We start from the raw sequence: 26,774 nt of genomic DNA on the forward strand, positions 1-26,774 counted from the left end.
AAGACAAAATATTGCAGGGAGGGGAGAGGAGAGGGAGAGGGAGAGGAGAGGAAGAGAAGGCAGATTGACAAAGAGGCAACCAAAGGCAAATGACTGGCCTTTGAGAATCTTTATCCACGCAGTTCACACTTAGGTTTAATTATGTGGATATATACTGTTTTTTTTCCATTAATTCCCTTTAACTGTTAATGTGCACAGGAAAACTATTCACCAAATATTATTTGGTGTCTTTAAATCTTAAGATTCCATACAAGCTGAATAGAAAGGGTCAAGTACTCCCTTGAGAGAAAGGAGAATGAAGAAGAGCTAGGACACTGAGCAAAAGGACACTCAAGCCAACAGAGAAAGTTCTGCTTCTCAGGCTCAGGAACTGCTGTGGGAAAGTGTGATTTACAGAATAAAACTCTTTCCTGAGCAAAGGTGCCAAAACCCAATGTGACAATAACCACTTTGCTCTATATACTGACTTAATAATAAATCTAAAAGAAGCTTGTACAACTGGGCAGCCAAGCTATAGCAAGACTGGAAGAGGGCTATTTCTCCCTCTTGTGAATCTAGGCTGTCAGGAGGGGGACAAGCAAGATCTACACAAGAACCAGAAATTTCCATTCTGTTGTTAGACACTATCAGGAAAAGCACTGATGTTCTGGCCTCAGCTACCAATGCACTAAAGTTCACCTGCTGCACTTAAACATTATCTTGTCACTGCCACATACAGAAACAGGGAGGGTATAGTAAAAGCAGGGCAAGCCTGACAAAGGGAGAAATTATGCATCTGACTCCATGATATCAGAAGGCTAATTAATTACTTTATTATACTATATTACACTATATTACACTACACATAAACTGAATCTGCACAAGCACTCAACCACCCAGAATCTCATGACTGTCAGCTGACAGTCCCAACACACACACATGTGGATTCAATTGGTCAATGAATCAAAATAATCACACCAGAATCCAATTACCAATTCCCTTCAGGTAAACAATCTTCCACAATGCATTCCACTTGTGAACAACAATAGGAGCAGTAAATGAGATAAGAATTGTTTTTTCTTTCTCTGAGGTTCCTCCCTGCGATTCTCAGAAATATCCTTGGGAAGTTGTGCCATGCTTTTCTCTGTGAAGAGAAATGAGGCCACAGGGTGGGGTTTTTTTTTCCTCTCTACTCAGTCCTCAGATATTCATCTAGCCATGAGAATAGAAATCCATTAAATGCTCAGCATATCCCAGAGTATGCAATAGGTAGCAAACACTGATGCATAAAGTCAGAATTGTCAAAGATCAAAAAGTCCATCCATATCTGACAGGATTTAAGAAAAACTGATCTTACATCCTAAGAAAAATTATTAGAACACATCATTCAGTTTAAACTGCATTTTCACAAGAATAATTTAGGGGGAAAAAGGGGGAGAACAGAAAAGAGTTTTGCTTTTATCAGTGCTTGTTTGCATCTCACATCTCATCAAATCTAATGAATTTTTCTTGGCTTTCAAAATGTATTCCCAATTCTTCCTACTTCCTTCCTTCCTTCCTTGTTTTTATCAGGTCTCAACACCCACTTCCCTTAAAACTCCCCAAATACCAAAGAAGACTCACTGCACCAATTAGAGTTGAACAAAAAATGTTATATGAAATAAAGGAATTGCCAGGACATAGAATCCTTAAGGCTGGAAAAGACCTCTAAGACCATCAAGTCCAACTGTTAACCTAACACTACCATCCATCTTCATCGCTAAACCATGTCCCCAAGTGCCACATCCACACATTTTTTGAACACTTCCAGTGATGGTCATTCCACCACTTCCCTGAGCAGTCTGTTCAAATGCCTGACCATCCTTTCAGCGAAGAAAATTTTCCAAATATCCAATCTAAACATCCCCTGGTGCAACTTGAAACCCTTTCCTCTTGTGCTGTCACTTGTTACCTGGGAGAAGAGACTGACCCTACCCCTTGCAAAAATGTCCTTTTATGTAGTTGCAGAGACTGATGTCTCCCCTCAGCCTCCTTATCTCCAGACTGAACAACTCCAGTTCCTTCAGATGGTTATCATAAGACTTGTTCTCTCTTAAGACTTGTTCTCTTGTCCTTTCACCAGCTTCGTTGCCCTTCTCTGGACTCACTCCAACACCTCAATGTTCTTATTGTCATAAGGGACCCAGAACTGAACACAGTATTTGAGGTGTGGCCTCACCAGTGCCAAGTACAGGGAGACAATCACTTCCTTGGTCCTGCTCACCACACTATTGCTGATACAGGCCAAGGTGTCATTGGCCTTCATGGCCAACTGGGCACATGCTGGCTCATGTTAACCTGACTGTCAACCAAAACCCCAAGGTCCTTTCCCACCAATCAGCCTTCCAGACATTTTTCCCAAGTCTGTGGCATTACAGGGGGTTGTTGTGACCTGAGTGCAGGACCCAGCAATTCACCTTGTTGAATCCCAGAAAATTTGCCATGGCCCATCAATATAGCCTGTCCAGATCCCTCTGTAGACCCTTCCTACCCCTCAGCGGATCAACATTCCCACTACACTTGGTGTTACTGCAAACTTACAGAGGGTTCACTTGATCCCCTCATATAGATAGTCGTTCAATATATTAAACAGAACTGGCACTAGTACTGAACCTTAGGGGAACATGCATCTTTTTTGTCATGTTCCTGATATAACCTCAAATTCCTAAAGTTGGCCAGGGTTGAGGTTTCATAAAAACAGTCCTTTCTATTTGCATCAAAATGATGTTTGTTTAGAAATGAAACTCAGTCTGGTCAAATATATAAAACACAATGGATGTACCAACATTTAGAAAAGTTAAATGAAAGCATGAATCGGTTTACAAAGACTAGACCTACCTGATTCCATAATTCTCATATTAGTCTGTAGGTCAAGAACAAGTCTAACATGATAAAAACAAAATGCTAAATAGAAAAACTATCTTAACACTTAAGTATTTAGACATAACACCTAGTCTCAGATACAGAAAGGAAAAAGATATACATATAGTGGAGCTCTCCCCTCAAAAGGCTCAAAGCACCTTCGACAGCATTAAGGTTTGCTGCAACATATACTTATATAGTCAATAGAAACTGCCAATTCACTGGCTTTGCCCTGAAGTCTTCTTTCAGGAAATATACAATGTCCAGTAATAAGTGCACCTGGAAAAATTAGTAACATTAAATGATGAGCAATATCATATGTTTTAAGAGTTCCTAAAATAAAAAGACATATCAGTGAAAGTATTACATATCAGCTGAGCAGCCCTATCTATACTTGCTTACTCAAACCAGCAATTTTAGGGTAATAGAAGTTATTTCAGATTACCAGGGGGAAGAAAGATGAACAACTCTCTCCCTATTCCCCTCCTCCCAAACACCAATATGTTCTAATGCTCATGTTCATAACAATAAATATCTCTGACGAATATTAAACCTTTCTTCCTGCTCTCCCATTTAAAACATATGTTCAAGACACCAGATTTTGATTACTCTGCAGTAAGTCCATTCACCTAGATGACACTAAAGAGACAGCAGATGCATACTTTCATTCTTTGTTTTCAGAGAGAAAAAAATAATTTTATTCTTTTACAATAGAAATTATATTAGGATGATTACCTTCAAAGCTTCCCATAAAGGCAAGTGGACATTGAATTAAATATGCAAGAGATGTCCCAAGTCTCATCGTTCTGTTTTTAAAAGAATTCCCCTTTTCAAAGTCTCCCATAGCTCTTTAGAGTCATGTTAGCTTCTGCAGTTATTCTCTTTTTTGGGAGGGACATGGGGAGGGGTGTGACAAAAAAGGCAGGAAGGACTTTGAACGACATTACCTGTGTTGAATGTTACTGCCTATATATCATGGCTGGGCAGCACATACTCCCTTTGGCTAGGGTGTAACTCTGTTCTGTTAAAATGAACTCACTGAGTTCCACTCTAATGAAAGCTCACTGAAGCAAACCCACCCATTGCCAAGTTTTTTAGAAAAGGGAAAAAAAAGACTTCATTTGGTAGATGAGGCAGAGTATCTGAGATTTTTCTACTAAAATGTTAATGCACAGTACTGTTTGAGCTGATGAGTAATACTTCTTAGTAAGCAGAATGCAGATCTATTTGGTAACTGTCAACTTTTACCATTTAACCACTCACTAACTCCACATTGCAGCTCTGTACTTTCTGTTCTTGATACAAAGAGCACCACTTACCCTGATTTGAAGAGGCATTTACCACTAAAGTCAAGCTTAGCACAGATGTCTCAACAAAAAATACTGTTTTCAGGAAGACTGTGCAAAAATGTGCTGCCACTGCCACAGAGAGCTTGATTCCTAGAGCTAACATGAAAGAGAAATATATCGTATTAAGCCAAGAAATTCAGTGATTTTGAATTTTGTAAGGAGCAGTATTGAGATTAGTTAAGAAATATATGTTTTTGCAACTTTGTTATTTTAGTTTCTATAATTCTGCTATTTTAGCTGCTTTTAGTTTTAATCAGTGGTTAACTTTGATTTAATAAAATAAGACATGCATGGGAAAGAACAGGGAGTAACCCAGGCTTAGACTGATTAATGTACTACACCTGTACTAAGGGAGATTGCTACACTCCAGAAGCTTCAATCAAAAGGTATTAACTAGAGGAGCCTCAGAGTTATTTTATAACTAGAGACAAATTAGATGTTGAAGTAAACAATTAGAACAATAAGATAATAAATGGGACACCATAAGAAGGAAAGGTGCATGCGTGAGGCTTGAAAGGTCATCTGGAAGGCGGCATGACAAAGGTGATGAAGAAAAAGGAGACACGTCCTCACACCTCTCCTCAAAAATTACCAGAAAAGGACGCTAGATGGCAGTATTGCAAGCAGACGTGATAGATCTGTATCTGATGAAATAGTAGAAGGAGGGGGTAAAAGTTGTAGTGTACATAAACCCTTGGAAGTCTTTGCTTCGTTGGACATTCTTGGCAAATAAATGACCATTTGTCTCTGATTTCTGGCCAGAATCGTTATTAAGGATGTTAATTCAACAACTCCTAAGTTGTTGAATTTTAAGCTTTTTGGCTTAGCCCTTTGTTTCATCATGTGTCATTCTGTCAGTTACAAGCACCAACATTCCCTTTATTTCTATGAAATAAAAGTATCAAAATGATCTACCACAGTTGTCACAAAGTGAATTAATAACACCTTTAAGTTTACTACTAGAATCCCACTTGTTTATAGAAATGAGACCCATTATCTACTGCATGGCCAAATGTGTGTTGAGCCTGGTATCTTAGTTCCAGTCCCCTCAAGACTCAGCATTGGATTTGGTACCAAGTTTACTTCAACCATATACATTGCCTTTCATTAAATAGCATTACAAATATGTTGATTTACATACTCTTAACAGCTTAGCGGTAGTGTCACAAGCTTTTCATGCTATATGATACTGAGTTAGTTCTTTTCAAAGTGGTTTTTGTTGTTGGGGGGATGTTGTGGTTTTTTTCAGTTGTATGTGGTTTTGTTTGTGTTGTTTTTGTGTATGTCCCCATGGTACTGCACCCACAAGGCAATGCTCTGCTTATTTGCATTTTGGCATGTAATTTTCAGGCATTCTTTAGACATTTCAGAACAGCCTGGGTTACCAATCTGGCTATATGGTGATCAAAAAGTTACTTTAAATATATTTGAAGCTTCAGTCAATTAATATATTTAGCTAATTCAAGGGAAAGATAGCTATAAAGTATCTTAAGATCACTACCATTTGGGGAGAGGGGTTTAAAATGGTAGTTTAAGACCTCTAATGAGATTATAAAGACTATCTGTTAACGCTCTGACTAGATGAAGGAGACTCCAGCTTTCATGGACACAAAAATTTAAAATTATCCTAAGTCCACATATGTATACCACTTCAGACTCAGATAAGCAGCTCCTAACAGAATAACAAGAAAGCTCAGCTAATAACCAAGTTAGCACTAAATGATCTAGCCTTTCCTCAGCTAGCTGGTCTCCATTCTGACCATTCTTTAGAAAGAAATAGATGAATGAGCACAATCACTAAATAAACTGAACCAAACCCAGGCAGCACAAAGAATTATATATGGAAAGAAACCAAAATTCAAGACAGCAGAGCTAGAAAGATGAAAGTTAATGGAAGACCACCAAAAATTTAACATGTACATCAGGGAAATATTATGTTTAAGGTTGATTTGGTTATAGGAAATATTGTATTGCATAAGTACAGGACAGATAACAATCTGCAGATAGTTCTAGACATGAATCAGATTTAGTGGCTTTCAAGCTGAATATAAAAAAACTATATTACTGCTGCAATACAGGATAGTTTACAAGACCTAGAAAATAATGCCACGTTCTATTCAAAATCTGGAAGATCCTCTGTATGACTACAGAATCCAATTTTGGTGCTACTCAGGAACCCAGTTAGTAAGGTTCCCTGGGAAAATGTTTTTGAAGGTTCTGGGGTCCATCAGTGCTCATCACTTTTTAAGAACCATCTTCTTAAGAGCACAGGAGCAGGAAATTCAAGTGTCATAAGTCAAGCAAGCAAGGCAAAAGGCCAGCTTGGCTGAGCAGGGATCCCATCCTAGAACTTAGGTGGAAAAGGAAAGTGTATGGGCAGTGGAAGCAAGGACAGGCAACATGGGAGGACTATAGAGATGCTATTCATCACTGTAGGGAGAAAATTCGTGTGAACAAAGCACCATTAGGGTTCAAGATGGCCAACACTGTGAAGGACAGCAAAAAGGGCTTTTCAATATGTTAACAGCAAAAGGAGAATCAGAGATAACATTGGTCTGTGGCTTGATGAATTCAGTCACCTCACAAACAGGCACACAGACAAAGCAGAGACATTTACTGCTTTCTTCACCTCCCTCATCAATACCAGTGATGGCCTCTGGGACCTCCAGAGCCCTGAGCTGGAGGACCACGACTGCAAGAATGACAAACTCCCAGTCAATAGTGAAACTGTGCAGGATCTGCTGCTCCAGCTAGATCCCTGTAAGTCTATGGGCCTTGATGGGGTTCATACAAGAATGCTCAAAGATCTGGCTCATATAATTGCAAAACCTCTCTCAGTGATTTTCAAATGGTCTTGGTAATCTGGAGAGGTCCCAGTTGACTGGACGCTAGATAACATTGTCCCAATTTTCAAGGACAAGAGAGATGACCCTGGTAAGTATAGGCCTGTCAGTCTCACTTCAGTGCCTAGCAAAATTACGGAGAAAGCTATTCTGGCAGTTATTGAAAAACACTTGAGAGAAAATGCAGTCATTGGTTACAGCCATCATGAGTTCATGAGGGGAAAGTCCTGCTTAATTAACATAATTTCCTTTTGTCTTGAGTTGATTCATATTGACATTGTAGTCCATATCAATCTGCGCCCTTAAAAATTGTTACTGTATCTTTAAGACCTGGCAACTGGGGACCTGGGGGGGGGGGGGGGGGGGGTGTTCCTATGTGTGGGTATTTTTAAAATTTTCCTGCACAGGTTTTCTGCAGCTTTTTTCACAGTGTGGTATTTGCGCCACTAGTTGCTTGGTCTTTGTTCAGGCAAAGGCTTTTCTTTTCTTTCCTTTTTGTGTTGTTTTTTAACTGGGCTTGGAAAAGCTGCAGTAGCGGTCTTTGAGCGGCCTTAAGGGAGAATTCCACATCTGCCTGTCCAAAGCCAGGGGCGTTGTGTTGACAAAAGTGGAGCAGAGTGGCCCTGCTCCAGCCCAAGTCGCTGTCCGACCGAGCGGAGCCAGGGAGAGGAAATACTGAGTGGCTCCAGCCCAGCTGCTTCACCTGCCATGCCTGCTCTGCTGTGCCTTGGAGTGGGGAAGCTTCTTCAGCTGCTGCTGGAACTGCTTCATGAGACTCATGCCTTCCCAAGGGGAATGTGATGCATTCTTGTCCCTTTTGTCCTGCAAAGCCTGAGGTTGTCCCTGCCAGGCCCTGTATCGGGAATGGGTATTTCTAGAATTTTGGGTCTTCCTTTGTTCCAGTGGGGTTGTGGGATTTAGCAGTTTGATATCTAGTGGTTATTTACTTTTTTGCCCCTGCTTGTTGGCATTCCGTTTGTTAATAAACTGTTATTTGTCCACTTTTATGTATCTTAGTATTCATGCCTGTCTTGGTTTGAGACAAATTGGGAGGAAACATCCTGCAATGAACGTGTCCTCTAATAGAAGTCAAGTTTCAGCAACCCCTCCTCCACCCAGGTTTGGAAAGAATTTTCCTTGGAGGAAAGTGAAAAAAACTGTTTATTTCATAAGCAGGGTGCTCACAGGCATGAGAAAGAATGAATAATGTTAAATAATAAAACCTCTCTCTGCGGAGAAGAGCTTGTAGATTCAGAGTCCTTTTTGTAGGTGTGGCCCAGCTCTCTCTGGGATCCAGAGTTGGCCTCCAGGCCAGTGTGGGGAGGCCCTCTAGCGACGTTCTGGTGTTTCAGACCAGAGATAAGCTGCACAATTTCAGAAGAAGAAGCCACAGTCCCAGGAAAAACTTCTTGCCTCAGCTAACTAAAAAACTAGCTAAAAAGCAAAGAAAACCTCCATCTCTCTCTCTGGAGAAAAAAAGCCGAGAGAGCTGGAAAAGACGAGTGAGTTATCTGTGTTTTGAATACAGCCACTGAAAGAATTCCACCGCCTTTCCCCCGTGCTGGTTTTATTATTGGAGCCACCACAGAAGTGAGTTTCTTTTGAAAGGAGCTGCTGACAGCTTCCTCTGTGCCTGATAAAACCAATCAGTGAGTCGTTTTGAATATTGACACTTTGTTAAACCACTAGAAAACTGTACACACCTCTGTGAACACACATGTTAAAAACGAAAAATCCCGGGAATTCTCTCTTTCTCTTCTGGCCTGAGAGCAGGTAACAAGGCCGGCCCGGCCACCCTGTCTTGGCTGGGCCGGGCTGGCTGGCTCTGCCGTGGGGCCGGGCCCCATCAGCTGCCAGGCAGGGGGAGGGGAGGCCATGGGGTCAAGGCCGAGCCAGGCCACAGCTGCAGCTTCTAACCTCTTGCCACTACTAAGCCCTGCCCCACCGGCAGCCCAGGCCGAGCCGGGGTCCGCAGGGCCCTGGGAGCAGCTCTGGGTTGGGCCAGCTTGGCCAAGATTCTGCTGCTGTTGAGGTTCATCCGCAACTGCCGGGCATGGGGAGGGGAAGCCATCAGCCTCCGGCATTCTGCTGCTGTGTTCTAGCCTGGCTACTGAGATCCTAGCCACCCCCCCCCCCCCCCCCGCGCAGCCGCCGAAGAAATCCTCTACCATAAACAGCTCCACCACCGCCTGGCAGAAATCACATGACCATCTGCAGGCCTAGATCAGATATTAACTCTTTCAGTGCACCGATAAGACTTTCAGACCGTCAATCTTCCCTCGGGTGAGAGAAAAGGACGGAGTGAGAACACGTAGAGGAACAACATGAATAAATGAAGGTCAGTCAAGAGTCAAGTCCCAGATGGGAAGGATGAGGAGATGCTTTGACCTTAGGGCTGAAATCCTCTTGTAAAGCTGTGGAGAAGAATGTAATTGATACATGAGATTTTTTTTCCTGTAACTCATGAAAGTATGGGGAGGGGAGATTAAGTGTTTAAATTGTAGATATGAGCAAAGCTAAAGCAAGCTGAAGTTAGGTAGCTGTGATCCTATGAGAAGTTTAACAGAGTGAGAGAAGAGTGGTTAAGACTCTTTGCCCCAGGGAGAGAAGAAGACGATCTCTGTTCTCAAAGATGATCTCAGAGATAGATAAAGAGAACCTTTGCTCTTGAACAGCTCATCTTTAAAATAGTACCCCATAAGTTGACATGGTCCATAAATGAAACTGTGGGAAAAGTTGTGAAAAATAGACGGGACTTCATGATTGCAGATTTTCCGGGCGGCTGCTATTTGTGGAAATTAAAAGCCGCAAGAGAACTGTTTTCTTGTGGAGAAGTCTCCATAAATTGACAAGAGGGACTCTTCTCCTTAAGTGAACTGAAGAAAGACTATTCTAGAAGTGATAAACTGACTGAATTGTTTCTCTATATTGTTAGTGGGAAAGAAAAGGGTGTAGGGGAGAAGTGTTCTAAAGGTTTTATTCTGATTCTTATTATTCTTTCTTTTAGTTACTGTTAGTGAGCTTTGCTTTATACCCTTTTCAACTTTTCAGCCTACTTTGCCTTCCTCCTAATCCTATCTCACAGCAGGAAATAAGTAAGTATATTCTAGTGGGTGCACTGTCGTTTGGCCAGTGCTAGACCCACCACATTAATTGGTGCATTGGACTGGAAAATCTCAAATTGGTGAATCAAAAACCACTATCTCGGGTTTTGTGTTGCTGAAATGGCTTCCAAGGTATTAAAGAGTCTTTTTTCCCACCCCCGCGACCGAAGAAGAAGTCGAGATTCCTTGGTTCTGGTTTTCAAGGTTGTTTATTTTCTCTTATCTAATACATTCTTTCTCTGACCCTGCTGAGGTCTGTCTGGCAGGTCGGTTCATGGCACACTGACTGCCCTTGGGGTAGTGTTAGTTTTTTATACTAAAAACTATGTATACTTTATTTACAATAATTTTCCAATACCTATCACCTATGTTAGACATTCTGTCTCTACTCTAAACCAATCCAGAAGTGTCACCATCACAGCAGAAGATGGAGGACAAGAAGAAGAAAGACAGGACACACACACAGATTCCTCCATCTTGCCTCTTGAACCCCTATTCTAAATCCCCAAAATTCTACTTTTTCACCCCTTGACAAATTAACTATCATTCTATTCAAACTCTTGTGGCTTGTAAATCTTCACACAAAGTTGGTAATTGTTTCCATGGGTTAAAATCAAAGGCACAGGTGTCTTTGTGCCAAGGTCTCTGAGCCCCTTGCAAGGGTCTCGAGCCATCCAGGGCAGTCAGAGGAATGTCCTGGGTTCTGACACCACTACACCCCCCCTTTGAACTTAAAGCTACAGGACTCATTTCTGGGCATAGAGCAGATGATAGGGGATACAGCATCATTTAGTCACTCCAGGACAGTCCCTTACTGGTGGAAAGGGATTGTTGGAACCCTTAAAGAGAGACAACTCATTCCAGAGTGTTCTCCTCTAAATTGTCTCAAACCAAGACACCTTTTATGACAAGGTCACCTATCTAGTTGACCTAGGGAAGCCAGTAGATGTGGGGTGTTTTGGATTTTAGCAAAGCTTTTGATACCATTTTTCACTGTTTGCTTCTGGAAAAAATGTCCAGTGTAAACCTAGACAAGTCCATAATAGGTTGTGTGAGCAAATAGCTGATGGGTCAGTGTCATGGTTTGACACTGGCACGATGCCAGTGCCCCCATGAAGATACCCTCTCCCTGGTAGCTGCTGTGAGATGTGACCAGGAATAAGCAAAGCAGGCTCCTACTTAGGGAAGAAAGAAAACAAACCTTTATTAACTACACTACAACTACAAATAAAAAGGAACACACACACAGGGAAAATGAAAACCTTACAAATACATTTCCTCCTCCCCCCACCAAATTTCCAACACAATACATCTATTCCTCAAATCACCAACTCTTAGTCCAGCACAACTCTTCAAACAATCAATCCTCAGTTCATCAAGAGGAGAGGAGTCCTTCTTGTACCATGGGCTTCCCCTGGAAACACAGCTGAAGCCTCGTGTGCTTCCGTGTCACTCGTGGCACTGCCCGGAGTACATCTGCCGTCGTGACCTCTTCCTTTCATGTCCAGTGCTCTCACCACTGAACACGGACCAGAGCTGCTTCTAGGGTTGTCTTTTTTAAGGATGCTCTGTCCCGATCCAAAAAAGGCACAGTCTCTCCTTTGGGACACCTGTCTCCCCCATATTTTTTTCATCCCCTGGGGCCGAGGGGCACCAACACTGAACCCTCTTGGTTCTGTGGCCATTGCCTCCCCCTAGAATGCAGTCTCTGTGTCTCAAGGAACATGGTTCTGTCCATGGCTGTACAAAAAGAGTCCAGCAAAAGCCACTCCATCATCTCTTCCCACTAGGATTCTTCTCTACTCTTCTACTATCTCTCGCTCGCCCAGACCTCTCTCACACTTGCACATTTCCTTCCTCATCTTCCACTCTGTCTTCTAGGAGAGGTCAATGATCTGTAAAGTTCTCATTCTCCAAAAAGGGGTTAAAAGCTCCTACAAGCGGCCGGCTGAACCCCCCCCTTCTTCTCCGTCCCAGCCGTGCTGCCGGCACAGGCCCATGTTTATCAAGTTTCAAGGTTACAGTCCCAGGCAGCGGCTCTCTTTCTCTCTCTCTGTGTCTCTCAGGGGGGGCTGCCCAATGGCTCCCGGTGTCTCTCTCTCTCTTCCACCCTTCCACCCCCGGGTTCAGGCCTACCTCTCCCGGCCATATGGCTTTTCCCCTCCCCCTGCCCAGCCAGCAGCTGGGCCGGGGGGAGAGACCTGAACTCTTTCCCGCCGGAAACCCAAAAGGACCCTCCCAGGGGAGAGCTCTGCTTTTAACCCCGTGTTCTCAGAGGCGGATCCATGTCCCAATGGCCAGGTTAAATGCCAATGTTAAAGCCTGAATATCCATTGGCCCAAAACACAGCATCCCAAAAAACACATTTCCTGTCAAACCACCACAGTCAGGCTCAAAGAGTTATAGTAAATGGGGTTATATCAGGCTGAAAGCCAGATACCAGCAGGGTTCCTCCGGGCTTAATTTTAGGGCCAGTGCTCTTAATTGTTTTTATAAATGATCTTGATTCAAGAACCTACTGAACATTAGGTAAGTTTGCTAATGATACTAAATTAGGAGTTGTGGACTCTTTCAAGGGTAGAGGCATTACAGAGAGATCTAGACAGACTAGAGAGCTGTGCAATCATCAACCATATGAAATTTAACAAGAGCAAGAGCCAGATTCTCCATCTGGGATGTGGTAATCCTGGTTATACATACAAATTGGGAAACAAGAGGCAGCAGAGCAACCCCATAGAAAGAGATCTGTGGATTTGGGTTAATGGCAAGTTGAACATGAGTCAACAGTGTGCCCTGGCAGCCAAAAGGGCCAACCAGGTCCTGGGGTGCATCAGGCACAGCATCCCCAGATGGTGAAGAGAGGTGACTGTTCTGCTCTAGTGTGCATTGGCATGGCCTCACCTCGAGTACTATGTGCAGTTTTAGGTGCCTCAGTATAAGTAGGATATAAAGCTATTAGAGAGCATACAAAGGACAGGTATGAAGATGGTGAATGGTCGAGTGTGGTGGTTTTTCATGGCTTGATTTTTGGTGAGGAGGGAGGAAGCCAGCCATGGAAGGGATTTTCTGTGAGGAGCTGCTAAAAGGTTTCTCAGTGCCTGGCAAAACCAATTGCTGGCTGGCTCTGAGAAGAGGCCCACTGCAAAGCCAATTAGAAAAGCTGGTAAAGCCTCTATGATAACATATTTAAAAGAGGAAAAAAATACAGGAAGCTTTTTTTCTCTTGCCTCGGAAGGGTGGTAAGGGGGCCACCAAGCCCTTTCCTGGCAGGCCTGCTGGGCCCCTTCCTGGTGGGGCAGCGGGGGCCATGCCGCCACAGGGGGGGACCATCCCAGCGCTGAGAGCAGCCACGCAGTCGAGACCATGTGGCCAAGGCCAGGAGCATCCAACGCCATCCCGGTCCAGGAGCTGCCATGCAAGCCGGGACTGCGCGGCCAAGGCAGCATGGTGAGACGGCGCCATGTTCAAATAGATTTAAGCAGAAACTGTAACAGAGTATAAAGTTAAATAATAACTTGGTCATAGCTGATAGGATGGAAATATAATGTAGAGTTACCTTAGATGATTATAATGCTAAAAAACACACCCCCAGGGAAATTCATATATGTAAATGATAGTATTATGAACTGGACCAGACCACCACATGCATATTAAGAATTTTGTTATGTAAGCATGAGTGACCGGTTTCTGTATCATTTCTTTGTTACCTTTTTGTAAAAAAGACTCTGCCTGTTTCCTAAAAGGTATGCCAGCTCTGTTAGATGCCTGGCACCCTTTTCTGCACAACTGTAATAAAATCAAATATCTCGACTCAGTGTGTTGATTGGCTCCTTCACACTAGGTAAATGAACCCTGCTTTAGGGACAACAGTCAAATACAGAGATAAAAACCTAAAATAGTTTCATAGGTGCTTTCTTGGTTTCTAATTGTGAATTCTGCAAGGCCAAAGACTGTAACCCTGTACATTTCTAGATGAAAATGCTTATATTATAACCCTTTAGTCATAGACTGTTGACCAAATCTGAGACTAACTGGACTGAGCCACACCTAGACTTTTCTGATTTTAGAAAGCAGGGGGATTTCACTTAAGCATGTGACTCAACAGGAGGGACCACAACCTGATGATACTATAATCCATTGCAATAAACAATAAAGTTGTTATTTAAATACTGTATCAGTAATGTTTAGATACTGTATTAGCAATAAATCTGATCATAATAATCCACATAATCACTGTGTCTTACTTCTTGAGCCTTCTCTCATCTACTTTGTGATAGGTTATGAGTAACAGTTGAGGTCACTTAGTTTTTCAGCTTTCTGACATTGACTTGGGGGGGGGGGGGGAAGGAAGGGAAGTGGGTTGGAGATAAAGAGACCACACACCCTGATGTTCATGTGGCAAACAGAGCATTTATTCCCAAGCCTTTCCTTAAAAAGGGCATTTGAAAAGCCTGGTCTGGATATTTTCATTGGTCTGATCTCTATGCCCCTTCAGGTTCTGGCCAGTGAAATACCTGCAGCCTTGGGAGAGATGTAATTGGGCAAGGCCCCTGTCAGTCAACCCAGGGGCTGGTTAGTTTGCCTAGCACAAACCAGCTAGTAACTGGCAGCATCTCACCCTTCTTGTCTTTATAAAATTTGTGTTCTGTTCTCTGTCACTCATCTGCAAGGGGCCTTTGCAAACAGGGTGACAGAAGACAGCATGGGTCTAATTTGCCCTGGAGCTGAAGCATTCATGTCCAGGATCTGTTAGGGGAGAACTCAGGAAAACATGTCACAGGCATAATGCTTATAGGTTACAAATTACAACTTATCTCTAAAAACAAGAAACCACTTAACCCTTAACCCACTTAGCCCTTAGAGAAAAACCCAACTATTAGAGAAAACAATCTGTAAACAGAAAAACAGTTTGTAAACAGGAAAAATAATTTGTAAACAAATCAAGTCCTTATATGAACTGTCACTTCAAGAGTCCTAGATTTCCATGAGGTAGGTCCTTCTGATGTTTGTTGAGGCAACATCAAGATAAGCAGATGTACCCAGCATGTTCCAGTGTCCATTGAAATGCATTTATCATAAGATTATTGTACTATGATCGATTAAAAGACATTATATTACCTAAGACTTAGAGAGGGGGTGTACTTTCCCCTTTTTTTCTTTGTATTAATAACTAAAAATAGGAACAAAACATGAACTTTGAATACTATGACTTAGGGGGTTACTGAGGGGGTCTCTTTTTCACTATGAGGACTTGAAAAAACTTCTTCCAGACAAGGCTTTCTCATTTATCTCAAAGGAAAAAGGGTTTAACTTATATTTTTCTTTATCATCCAGGTTCATGGCTTGATCAGGGCCAATGAACTTGGTCAGGAGAGGCATTTTATATTTTTTAAAACAAGCTTGTGTTAATATCTAGTGCAAAAAAGAAACTTTAACATGAACAACTTATGAATAATAAAAGAAATATAGGTGTCCTAGGGTGACGTTATGATGCTTGTATCCCCAGTCATCTGTTCTGTTTATGCTGGATATTATGTTCTGTGCCTCCAAGACTGGTGCTGAAAAGCAAAGTTTTGTTTTGTCATCAGCCTGCTCACTCCCCCACAGTTGGCGGGACACAGATGGCGCAGTATATAGTGCTGCTCTTGCTTTTGCTTGTTAGTTAGTTTAGCTAGGCAGTCTGAATTTTCCCTGGACTGTTTTTCTTTCCCTTTTCTTGGAACCATTTGAACCTGCTCCGGACTGGGACCTGGGAAACACCAAGAGTTTGCACTTTGCAGCCTGCAGCAGCCATTCCCAGCACCGGAGGGACTGATAACAGAGCGACCATTCCCAGGAGAGACTTTCTGAATTTGTCATCTCTACAGAGCAGTGAATGAGTTTTGTCATCCAGTATTGTTCATTTTGTGTGCTGGGGAGTGCTTTGCCTATTAAATAAACAGGTTCTTTCCACTTCTCTCTGAGGGATTCTTCCTGAACCGGTTGGGGGGAGGGACCGTGTGGGTTTGCTTTCTGGAGGGGCCCCCTTTGGAGGTTTTCTTCCAAATTTACCTTAAACCAGGACAATAGGTATTTAAATTTTCTAGTTAATACGGTAACAGTGCAAGTAATCTTTTTGCTAGAAGTTAGAAATTTGTTATTGATTTTAGCAGGTGACTTTTAGGGTTTTTAAACTGATGACAGGTGGAAAATTCTAAGCTAAAAAGAATTTTGCAATTGAAATTTGCCTATGATATTTCTAAATTAACGTTCTAATTATGCTTTAGTGGATCTAGAATGTTCGGACAAGGACATTCTTTGAATCTTCCAGGTCTGTCTAGAAATAATGCAATCAGAAATACTAGGAACACCAAGAGAATACTTGTTAATATACATCCTAGGACTTCTTTAAGACACAGTAGCTCGTGCCTGAGACAGAAATGTAATACTTTCTTAATAACTTTAGCAGTATCAGCTATCAGAGGCTTATCAGTTTTGGTTTAAGCAAATGCAAGCAACAATAATATTATACTATGAATTCTAGGACATATTTCGTAGACTGTTGTGTAAATTTGTAACCCTTGTGTGACATTCCTTCAATATTTTTACCCTTAGCACATGTTATTAGTTTATTAGAGTCTGTGGAATGTGAGAATCTTTCTATATCCCAAGGTAAGGGTGGTCATGAAGCTTTGTTTAGGTTTGAGCAGAAGAAAATTGGTCTTTGCTTGCTTTCTCACTGTCCATATGCGGGGAGGTGCTGTTTTCCTGCTGGACTTGGTGAGAGAGTGGCCCTCTCTTAGCTGCTGTGAAACGGCTGTGGTATGTGGCCAGCAACATCTTTTTGGGACGGCTTGATTGCTATTACTCACATGGTACCACACCCCCGCAGGTTTCTTTCCACTGCCTTTTGCTGGGTGGGCTCCCTACAGGGGCTTTTCCTACGCTCTGCTTCTGGGTTTGGTGTCTGCAGCTCTTCTCAGATCTGTCCTCGGAGGCAGGGTCAGCAGTGGGACCACACCCCCTGACGTAGGCTGGATGGAGAATGCGGGCAGCCCCGGCGAAGACAGTGGGAGGGGGGCGGTTCCAGAGACCACATAGTGTGTTCTCATGGCTGCGGGACCCTGTCCATCCCGGCCATGCTCTGATCCCCCAGAGCAGGGTGGCATGGTGACTCCCCCTGTATGGGCGATATGGTAGCCCGAGGCAGCTGAATAACAACTCAGCTCAGCACTGCAGTCTAGAGTAGCACATCTTGGAGCAGCTGGAGCTGCACAGCCTGCTGGGGCCATGGCGGCTGCCATAGCTCCACTTGGCTGGATTGCGCAATGCGCTTCGCATCCTCCCTGGGCATTGTCGGCAGCTGTGGTATGGGCAGCCCAGGGATTGTCTCTGCTGGTATTTCCCCACTCCCTGGGGCTGTGCCGTGTAGCAGCCACAGGGCCTGCAAGGCCTCCCTGGCGGTCAGTTGCCTAAGATAAGAAATGCCTAGTCATGATGACTGGACCAAAGAAGCCTCTCTCCTGCCTTCGGACCCTCATTATCTCTCTGTAAGACGATAGGTCATATTCTCCTTGACCCTTACTATTGGACTGTTTCCCAAACCCCTATACCCTATATAAACCCCTACTTCTGCGCTGTTCAGCAGAAGAGCTGTCACTGTCACCCTTCGCAGAACCTGCCAATAAAGACACCTCTGTGGAACCTCATACAGCCTTCTCCTCTCTCTCCCCGTGTCTGCTGAGGCACTTAGCAAGCAAAGAGCTGAAATCACTAAAGAGCTGAATTCACTTAAGAGCTGAGCTGCTTGCTAAGATTGCCTGTGGCTGGGAGCCTGCCTGAGGGACATGACATGGACAGGTTGTGCTTAGCGGGACTTCGCTATCCGGACACCTATCGCAGCTGGGGTTGGACAGACCCCAAAAACCCCCAGCCGTAATAGTGCCGTTCCCCACGGTTGCTCTGCAGCATTCAGACGCAGTCCCACTGCAGCAGGACGCGCTTTCACAGCAGCCAGGGCCGGCCGGCTTTGGCAAGAGGGGGCTGTCCCAGCCGGGGGCGGCTTTACGGCTCCGCATGGAGGTTTCACAGTAGTCTGTGGCTGCTCCGCCCACCCTCCTTTGCCGTTTACAATTCAACTGTTTTAACAAATCCATAAGGATTGTCCATGGCTTTATAACACGGATGGCTGTGTCATCACCAATTGAGGCTGTTGCAAGTATATTTCGTCCAACCCGCTCCCAAGTTAATAAATCTAAGGAGGTCCTTTTGGACACATCCAGTTAATGGTTTTTGCACCATGTGAGCAGGGCTTGCAGAGCCCATTCCTTGTATTTAATCCCTCCTTTTTTCAAGAAAGAAAGTCCATACCTTCAGAACGGGGTTTTCTGGTGCTGAAATGCAGGCCCCCATGGTCCGCTGTCTACCGAAGGGATTTTTCGCCACAACTTTCTACTGCCCGTAGTAGTTTCACTGCAATACCACTGTCTACCCAGCGAAGTCCCAGTTTTTACACCAAAATTACAGTTCTCACACTGTTTTTCGGCTTTTACACCGTATTTATCCCGGTTCAAACACCAAAGCTCAGTTCTGACATTGTAATAATCCCGTCTTTAACACCGTACCAGCTCTTATGCCGTCTGTCTCCTTTGCTCTGTGTGCACAATGTGGCTGAGTCCCATCACATCACGAGGTCACCATGTGTAACGTTGACTCGAGGGGGAAGTGGGTTGGAGATAAAGAGACCACACACCCTGATGTTCATGTGGCAAACAGAGCATTTATTCCCAAGCCCTTCTTTATAAAGGGCATTTGAAAAGCCTGGTCTGGTTATTTTCATTGGTCTGATCTCTATGCCCCTTCAGGTTCTGGCCAGTGAAATGCCCGCAGCCTTGGGAGAGATGTAATTGGGCGAGGCCCCTGTTAGTCAACCCAGGGGCTGGTTAGTTTGCCTAGCACAAACCAGCTAGTATGTGGCAACACAGCTTGGAGAAGAGAAGGCTGAGGAGTGACCTCATCACAATCTACAACTTCCTCAAGAAGGGCAGTGGAGGGGGAGGTGCTGATCTCCTCTCTCTGGTGACCAGTGATAGGACACAAGGAAATGGTATGAAACTGCATCAGCGGAAGTTCAGATTGGACAGTAACAAAAGGTTCTTTGCTGAGAGGGTGAGTGATCACTGGAACAGGCTCCCCAGGGAAGTGGTCACGGCACTCACCCTGTCAAGAGTTCAAGGACCATCTGGATGAGTCTTAGTCATATGGTTTAGTGTTAGATAGCCCTGCAAGGAGCAGGGAGTTGGACTCAATCCTTATGGGCTCCTTCCAACTTGAGATATTTGGTTATTCTACCAATATAGCTGTGGCAGGACTTCCCCCCTACCACAGAAGAGCTTATCTATTCTGTCCATCAGCTGGGGCAATAGCTACAGGCATTCTCCCCCCTCACATTAATTGATCGGATAACCCAGGCCAGCTTGTCTGACTAGTGAGTTGTCTCTGGTTAGTGAATTAATTCTCTCTGGAGCCAGAGGTGGAATTTCCAGTTGTCAATAAACAACTTGCCTTGAAAACAAGATGTGGGGAGATAAGCTGGAATTTCTGACAGACAGACACTTCACTTTACAAACTATAAAAGCCACACACACTTTCACGGAAGCAGAAGTCTCCTACATACACCCTGGAAATGCATGGGACTTCTGCCTGAAGTTTGGATGTAAATTTCACAGATACTTTCCTGGGAATTGAGGGAAAGGATTATATGAGTATTCTGTCATCAATTCGGTGGTAATTTACATTGACTCCTAATCTATACTATTTCTTCTCTAGCTGTAATATAGGTACCTTTTATCGTGCACTGTTTTTTTTAATCTACTAGTAGATCTTCTGTTTATCCTGTGTAGTAAGTAAGCCTGTTAAAGTCTTATGTCTGTTTTTTCTTTTTGTCTATTCAATAAATAATTCATGTTGTAATAGATACGATTGGTCATTATTAAGAACTTGTGAGCGAGAGTGGTTTTGGGGTGCTGACCACCTCAATAAAGCTGCTGCCTACTGCCAGAAACTTGGACAAAAGCAGGGGCCATCCAAACTCTCCCTTCTCATTCATAACAATAACCCAGATGCAAATGTTTCATTGCGCTATGTATTGTACTCACACACAACACCTTGGAGTGGTGCCTATCTTTCATCTGAAAACATAACAGATGTTTTGTGTGTTACATTTTTTAAAAATATCTGACCTTCAAGCCCTTTTAGGCAAAATAAAAGTAACAGAGTTCATCGGAAGAGATAAGGCATAGATCAGGAAAATTGAATGAAAATAGGGCCTTAAAAGACAAGGAGACAAAAGCCAGTAATGAGATACCGTTAAAGCAGCCAAGTTAACAAAGAGATGAGCCTAAAAACCAAATAAAAACCTAGGAGAATGGACTCTACGACTAAGAAGTTTAGCATTTGTGGCTTTTAGATAACAACCAATTCAATAATCAGTGAGAGAGGATAGCCAAAACAAAATGTCACTCAAACATAATGCCAAGCCTTTTCAAGCTAGAGCTCAAGAAAGGTTCAGTTGTTAGCTCACAGTTCTCTAAACTCTTGTATATGAAGGATAAGCAAATAAATTCCTTTGGAATATAATTAACATCATGGCTTCAATCTTACAACTTTTATCTGTCAGAAATACCTTGAGTACTTTAATGACGGTACATTGAAGCTTACAAGTCTGCAAGTACCACTAGATCTAATGAGGGACTGAAAAAGGAAATCAGAAAAACCACATACCTTGTGTTGTTCTATTGCATCTACCCACTGTTGTCTGTGGTCTGGGTCCTGAGCTCGGAGGTACCAAACACTGTCGTTTACACTAATATCGAACCTGCATTCATCAAAGTCATGAGGCTGGGAAAGAATGTAAAAATAGCTAAAATTATCATAATGATCAACAATATCTCACACTCTAGAAATAGTGCAATTAGAAAAACTGATCAATATTGCCTTGAATTCATCCTAGATTTCAAATTTGGTTGTATGCAGCCATCTCAAATAATGAACATAATACACTTGCATAATAAAAAATGCCAATCTTCTGAAATAGAAAAGCCAGTTTAGTACAGTTTTAACAAAATTGTCACAAAAAAGTTCCACACAAACAGTGATCAAGCATTCCAAAGGAATCCTTTAGCAAAATAACTACTGGGGACAGCCAGGAAAATATGGTTTTTTTTAATTTCAAAGCAGGAAAGAGAAATTAAGGTTATTGCTATCAATATTAGTTTTCGATGGGAGAAGCACACACATCATAGCAAAAAGCACCAGGATAGAGCCATAAAAGCAGAATATATCAAAATGACAAGGAAGGCAGGGAACTAAAGGAAGCTGTGGCAACCTCTGCCTCAATTACCTTAACAAAGGGGATTGTCAGATAATTGGGAGCAACATGCAATCCCTTCCCATATGACCACTCGAATGCATGTAACTTTCAGTTCCTATGTCTCAAATAGTAAAATGCCTTTAATAGCATTACAGTGAAGCTAGTAATGAAAGTACAGATGAACAAAACAAGGATCTATTTTGCCCTGTGACACTGTCAGTTCAAAGTTACTCTCTAGCAAACATCCAACACAGAAAACCTTTTTTTTTTTTTCATTGAAAACTACTCTTAACAAAACATAACACAGGTCCAGCTGAACACCTTTTTGAATTTGAATACAAAGAAATGTTACACATAGAAGCATACAGGGACATAACAGATTCTAAGATTAAGGCAAACAATGCAATCTGAAAAGCAATAAATATTGATTCCAGATGCCAAAGACAAGTCTATACCTGTTAATATCCTTTACTGCTCTGTGAATACATTAATCTTGCAGACAAGTAAAGCACTGTGGATCACTTGTGCAACATTCCACAAAAGAAAACCTATAAGCAAATCTCATTTGTTGTTTTCTGTGCAACAATTCAGTGTCCATAAGAATTATTTTCTAAGGATCTGAAAATCAGAAGCTACTTATGTATAATAGACAATGTTTCTTGTTTAAATATACTAGAGGAAGAAAACTACAACAGAAGTCAACATGCAAAAAAAAAAAAAAAAAGAGCTAGGAAGAGTTCAACAGAAGTACTTGAAGCGTCACCTTTTTTTTAATAGCTTCACTTATTTGGTCAGGCATCTTAACCTAAGTTGAATCTTGTGGAGAGCTTTGTGGATAATTGGCTAGCTGAGAAAGGCCACTTCGATGTGATACCGTTGGATAAGGATAGGGGAAACAAGCTGGGGATTAAGCAACCAGTGTCCAATCACTGACAAAGGTCATGGTGACCTTCGCTGAAACAGGAAGATGGGGGAGAAAATCGCTTGCCAGAAAATGAAGATAGCCTAGGTAGAGTAGCTATAAGAATGTAAACATAGAAGCAAAATAATCATTAGAGCATAGAAGTAGGTGTGGTTGATCTAAGTGTGCTTTAACCAATAATGAGCTCAGCTTTTGCAATATGTATAAGCTTCATTAACACCAATATAAATATGTGTGAGCTATCAATAAACTTTGGGATTTGCTGTTCACGCATATTGTGTGCTGCAACTCTTCTGCCGTTCACGACAGAATCTCAATAAATTTAAATTTCCCAAAAAGAAATCCAGCAACCGACAAAGCTAGCAATAAAGCAAATCAACTGCAGCTACCAATTCCCTTAATACCTGACCATCTCAACTTAATTCAACTTCATCCTACTCACAAAACAGCAAGGTCATCAATGCCAAGACAAAGCAGAGACATTATTTGTATTAACATGTTTCCAAACTCAGCAGAATAAAGAGATAAGTGGTGCAGCTGACAAACTCAATATCCCACACAGGAGCTTGCCATTTAATAGCTACCATAGTTATAGCACACAATATAAAACTGCTGTTGTCTCAAGCCCCACATTGGGCACCAAAAAGGACTGTGGTAGATTGACCCTGGCTGGAAACTAGGTGCTCATCAAAGCCACTCTGTGAATCCCACTCCAGAACAGGGTAAAGACAATATAACGAGACGCTTGTGAGTTGAGATAAGAGAAGGGAGACATCATTCACCAATTACTGTAGCAGGCAAATTTGACTCAAGTTACAAAAATTAACTGAATTTATTACCAATCAAATCAGAGTAAGGCCAGGAGAAGTAAATCCAAATCTTAAAAACACCTTCCCCCACATCTCTCTCCTTCCCAGGCTTAACTTTATTCCTGATTCTCTACTGCCTGCCCCAGTGGTGCAGGGATAGGGGTTTCAGTCAGTTCATCAGCTGTTGTCTCTGCTGCTCCTTCCTCCTCAGGGGGAGGACTCCTCACACACTTCCCCAGCTCTAGCGTGGGATCGCACCCACAGGAGACAATCCTTCATGAACTTTTCCAGTGTGAGTCTTTCCCACGACCTGCAGATCTTCACAAACTGCTCCAGTGTGGGTCCCTTCCACAGGGTGTGATAAATAACATAGAGAATAGAAATTTTCAATTCCCCTGATGTTGCTGGATAGAGCTTAAAGACTAACTAGCAAAAAACATAAAAGAATGTAAAAGTATGCACACAGGATGATAAACATAGCTGAAACCAGTGAAGAAACAGATCATGAGGAATATAGTGGCTTTTTGGCAAGTTATGTAACAAGAAACAGCACATGCCCAAAGAAAAAGTTCAAGGAAAGGGCACCTCTAATATTGAAGCATTCAGTGAATATGACCACCAGAGACCGCTTTACATGACCCTCTAGGACTATAAAAGGACTTTCAGTAGGAGGTGCATGCATGCAAATTAGTTCTAGGAAAAGTGATGTTTATGTATTAGCTAGGTAGTATGTTCTAATGAATATGTATGATCATGCTGGAATAAATACCCTGTTGTAAAATTTAACCACACATATCTCATTCAAGGAGAGATCCTTCAGTGTGTCCAACACTGATAAAGAATGCCTGCTTTCTAATGCTTCAAATTGTGTTATAAAGTTTTTCAGATGACTTTGGTATCAGGTGCAGTCCTTCAGGAACAAACTGCTCCACTGTAGGTCTCCAAAGGTGTCACAAGTCCTGCCAGCAAACCTGGTCTAGCATGAGCTCTTCTCTCCATGGGCCTACAGCTCCTATCAGGAACCTGCTTCAGCACGGGCTTCCTGTGGGGTAAGAGCCTCCTTTAGGAATCCACCTGCACAGTTGTGTGGTCCTCCATGGGCTACAGGTAAAGATTGTTTCGCCATTAACCTGCACAGGCTGCAGGGGGACAGCCTGTCTCACCATGGTCTTCACCATGAGCTGCAGGGGAATCTCTACTCCAGTACCTGAAACACCTCCTCCCTCTCCTCCACTGACCTTGGTGTCTGCAGTTGTTCTCTAACATAATCTCACTCTGCTCTTTGCTAGGTGCAAAAGCTTCTGTGCAATAACTTTTCCCTTTCTTAAATACATTATCACAGAGGTGTTACTACCATTGCTGATTGGCTCAGCCATGGCCACTAGCAGGTCCATCTTGGAGCTGGCTGGCACTGACTCCAGCAAACATAATGTAAGCTTCCAGCAGCTTTTCACAGAAACCATCCCTGTAGCCACTCCCCTGCTACCAAAACGGCACTGCAAACCCAATGCATGGAAATAAGGAAGACCCAGGGAACTAAAGGCCAGTCTGTTTCACCTTTGTGCCCAGCAAGATCATGGAGCAGATTCTCCTGAAAACTATGCTAAGGCACATGGAAAAAAGGAGTTGTCTGATGACAGTCAGCATGGCCAAGCTTTGGTAGCAGGGGAGGGGGGGCTACAGGGGTGGCTTCTGTGAGGAGCTGTCAGAAACTTCCTCCGTGTCTGACAGAGCCAATCCCTGCTAGCTCCCTAGCTCCAAAGATGGACTTGCTGCTGGTCAAGGCTGGAACAATTAGAAGTGGTGGTAACGCTTCTGTGATAACATATTTAAGAAGAAAGAAAAAAAAAAGCTATTGAGCAGTTGCAATTGCAGCCAGGGAAGAGCAGGATGAGAATATGTGAGAGGAACAACTCTGCAGACACCAAGGTCAGTGGAGAAGGAGGGAGAGGAGGTGCTCCAGGAGCCAGAGCTGGGATTCCTCTGCAGCCTGAGGTGAAGACCATGGTGAAGCAGGCTGTCCCCCTGCAGCTCATGGAGGACCACAGGGATGCAGAGATCTACCTGCAGCCTGTGGAGGAGACTGTGACCCCATGGGAGGCCCATGGAGAGAGGAGCCCACATTGAAGCAGCCTGTCCTTGAAGGACTGCACCCTATGGAAGAGAGACCTACGCTGCAGCAGTTTGGGGAGGACTTGCCCATGGGATGGACTCACATTGCAGCAGTTCATGGAGATCTGTTGCTCACGAGATGGACTCGTTGGAGAACTTCATGGAGAACTGTTTCCCATAGGATGGACCCCACGCTGCAGCAGGGGAAGGACTCCTCTCCCTGAGCAGCATGAGAAAAAATGGGTGGTGAACTGACCATTCCATGTCTCACTGTGCTGCTGAGATTTTGTTAGAAATTAATTAAATTAATATCTCTAATTCCAGCCTGTTTTGCCCTTGACAGTATTTGGTGAGTGATTTCTTCTGGTCCTTATCTCAACTCATGGAACCTCTGTAATTTTTTCTCCCCTGTCTAGCTGTGGAGGGGAGTGAGTGGCTTTGGTGGGTGTTGTGGCTTGACACTGGCCAAAGGCCAGGCACCCACCAAAGCTGCTCCCTCACCCTCCCCTGCCACAGCTGTGTAGAAGAGAGAGACAATTAACAAAAGGGTTCATGAGGTAAGGACTGAGAGAAAAACACTCCAAGGGCAAAACAGGCTTGGCTTAGAGGTACAAAGTGAATTTATTGCTAACAAAATCAGAGGAGGATAATGAGAAGTCAAATAAGCCCTTAAAACACCATTTTCCCCCCAACCCCTCCCTCCTTCCCACTGACAGTGCAGGGAGACAGGGCATAGGGGTTTTGGTCAGTTCGTCACCTGAGATTTTCCTTTGCTGCTCAGGGAGAGGGGTCTTTCCCCTGTGAGACTGTGGAGTCCCTCCCATAGGAGACAGTTCTCTCTGAACTTCTCCAGCATGGTTCCAAATCTCATGGGTAGCAGTCCTACTGCACCTGCTGCAACATGAGTCCCTCCCATGGGCACACAGTCCTCCCAAATCTGCTGTGGCATGGGTCACTCTTCCACGGGGTGCAGTCTTCCAAGGACAGGCTGCTCCAGCCTGGAAGCAGGGGGACCTCTCTTTCCACCAGGTCTTCCACTGGACCACAGCCTCCTCGAGGCATCCACCTGCTCCATCACGCTCCATCATGAGCACCTCCCCCACAGGCTGCAGGTGCATTTCTGCATCCCCTGTGGACCTTCATGGGCTGCAGGGGGACAACCTGCTTCATCATGGTCTTCACCACAGCCTGCAGAGGAATCTCGGCTCCAATGTCTGGAGTACCTCCTCCCCCTCCTTCTTCACTGACCTTGGTGTCTCCATGTTGTTTCCCTCACATGGTCTCACCTCCTCCTCTTCTCTATCTAGAAAAAAACTCTGCCTACTTTGTTTTGATTTTCTTCTTAAATATATTATCACAGGGTGTTACCAACATCTCTAATTGGCCCAGCCTTGGCCAGCAGCAT

General features: G+C 43.4%; 1 protein-coding gene and 1 long non-coding RNA gene across 3 annotated transcripts in view; one reads left to right on the top strand and one right to left on the bottom strand.

The window, feature by feature from the left end:
- The window catches only part of LOC139598949 (ceramide transfer protein-like), a 161,985-nt gene that overhangs the window by 60,102 nt on the left and 75,109 nt on the right, over positions 1-26,774 (bottom strand). For both annotated transcript variants that reach the window (XM_071445878.1, XM_071445876.1), the window contains exon 3: positions 20,938-21,054. In XM_071445878.1, coding sequence (XP_071301979.1) covers positions 20,938-21,054 — 117 coding nt within the window. The remainder of the gene's footprint in view (positions 1-20,937; positions 21,055-26,774) is intronic.
- LOC139598951 (uncharacterized) lies at positions 9,323-14,466 on the top strand. The gene is made up of 3 exons (XR_011682090.1): positions 9,323-9,410; positions 10,124-10,167; positions 13,412-14,466. It is a non-coding gene; the product is annotated as an uncharacterized lncRNA (long non-coding RNA).

The sequence above is a fragment of the Agelaius tricolor genome, unplaced genomic scaffold, assembly GCF_023055355.1.
Source record: "Agelaius tricolor isolate 1412-34295 unplaced genomic scaffold, bAgeTri1.0.p SCAF_21, whole genome shotgun sequence".
NCBI classification, from domain to species: domain Eukaryota; kingdom Metazoa; phylum Chordata; class Aves; order Passeriformes; family Icteridae; genus Agelaius; species Agelaius tricolor.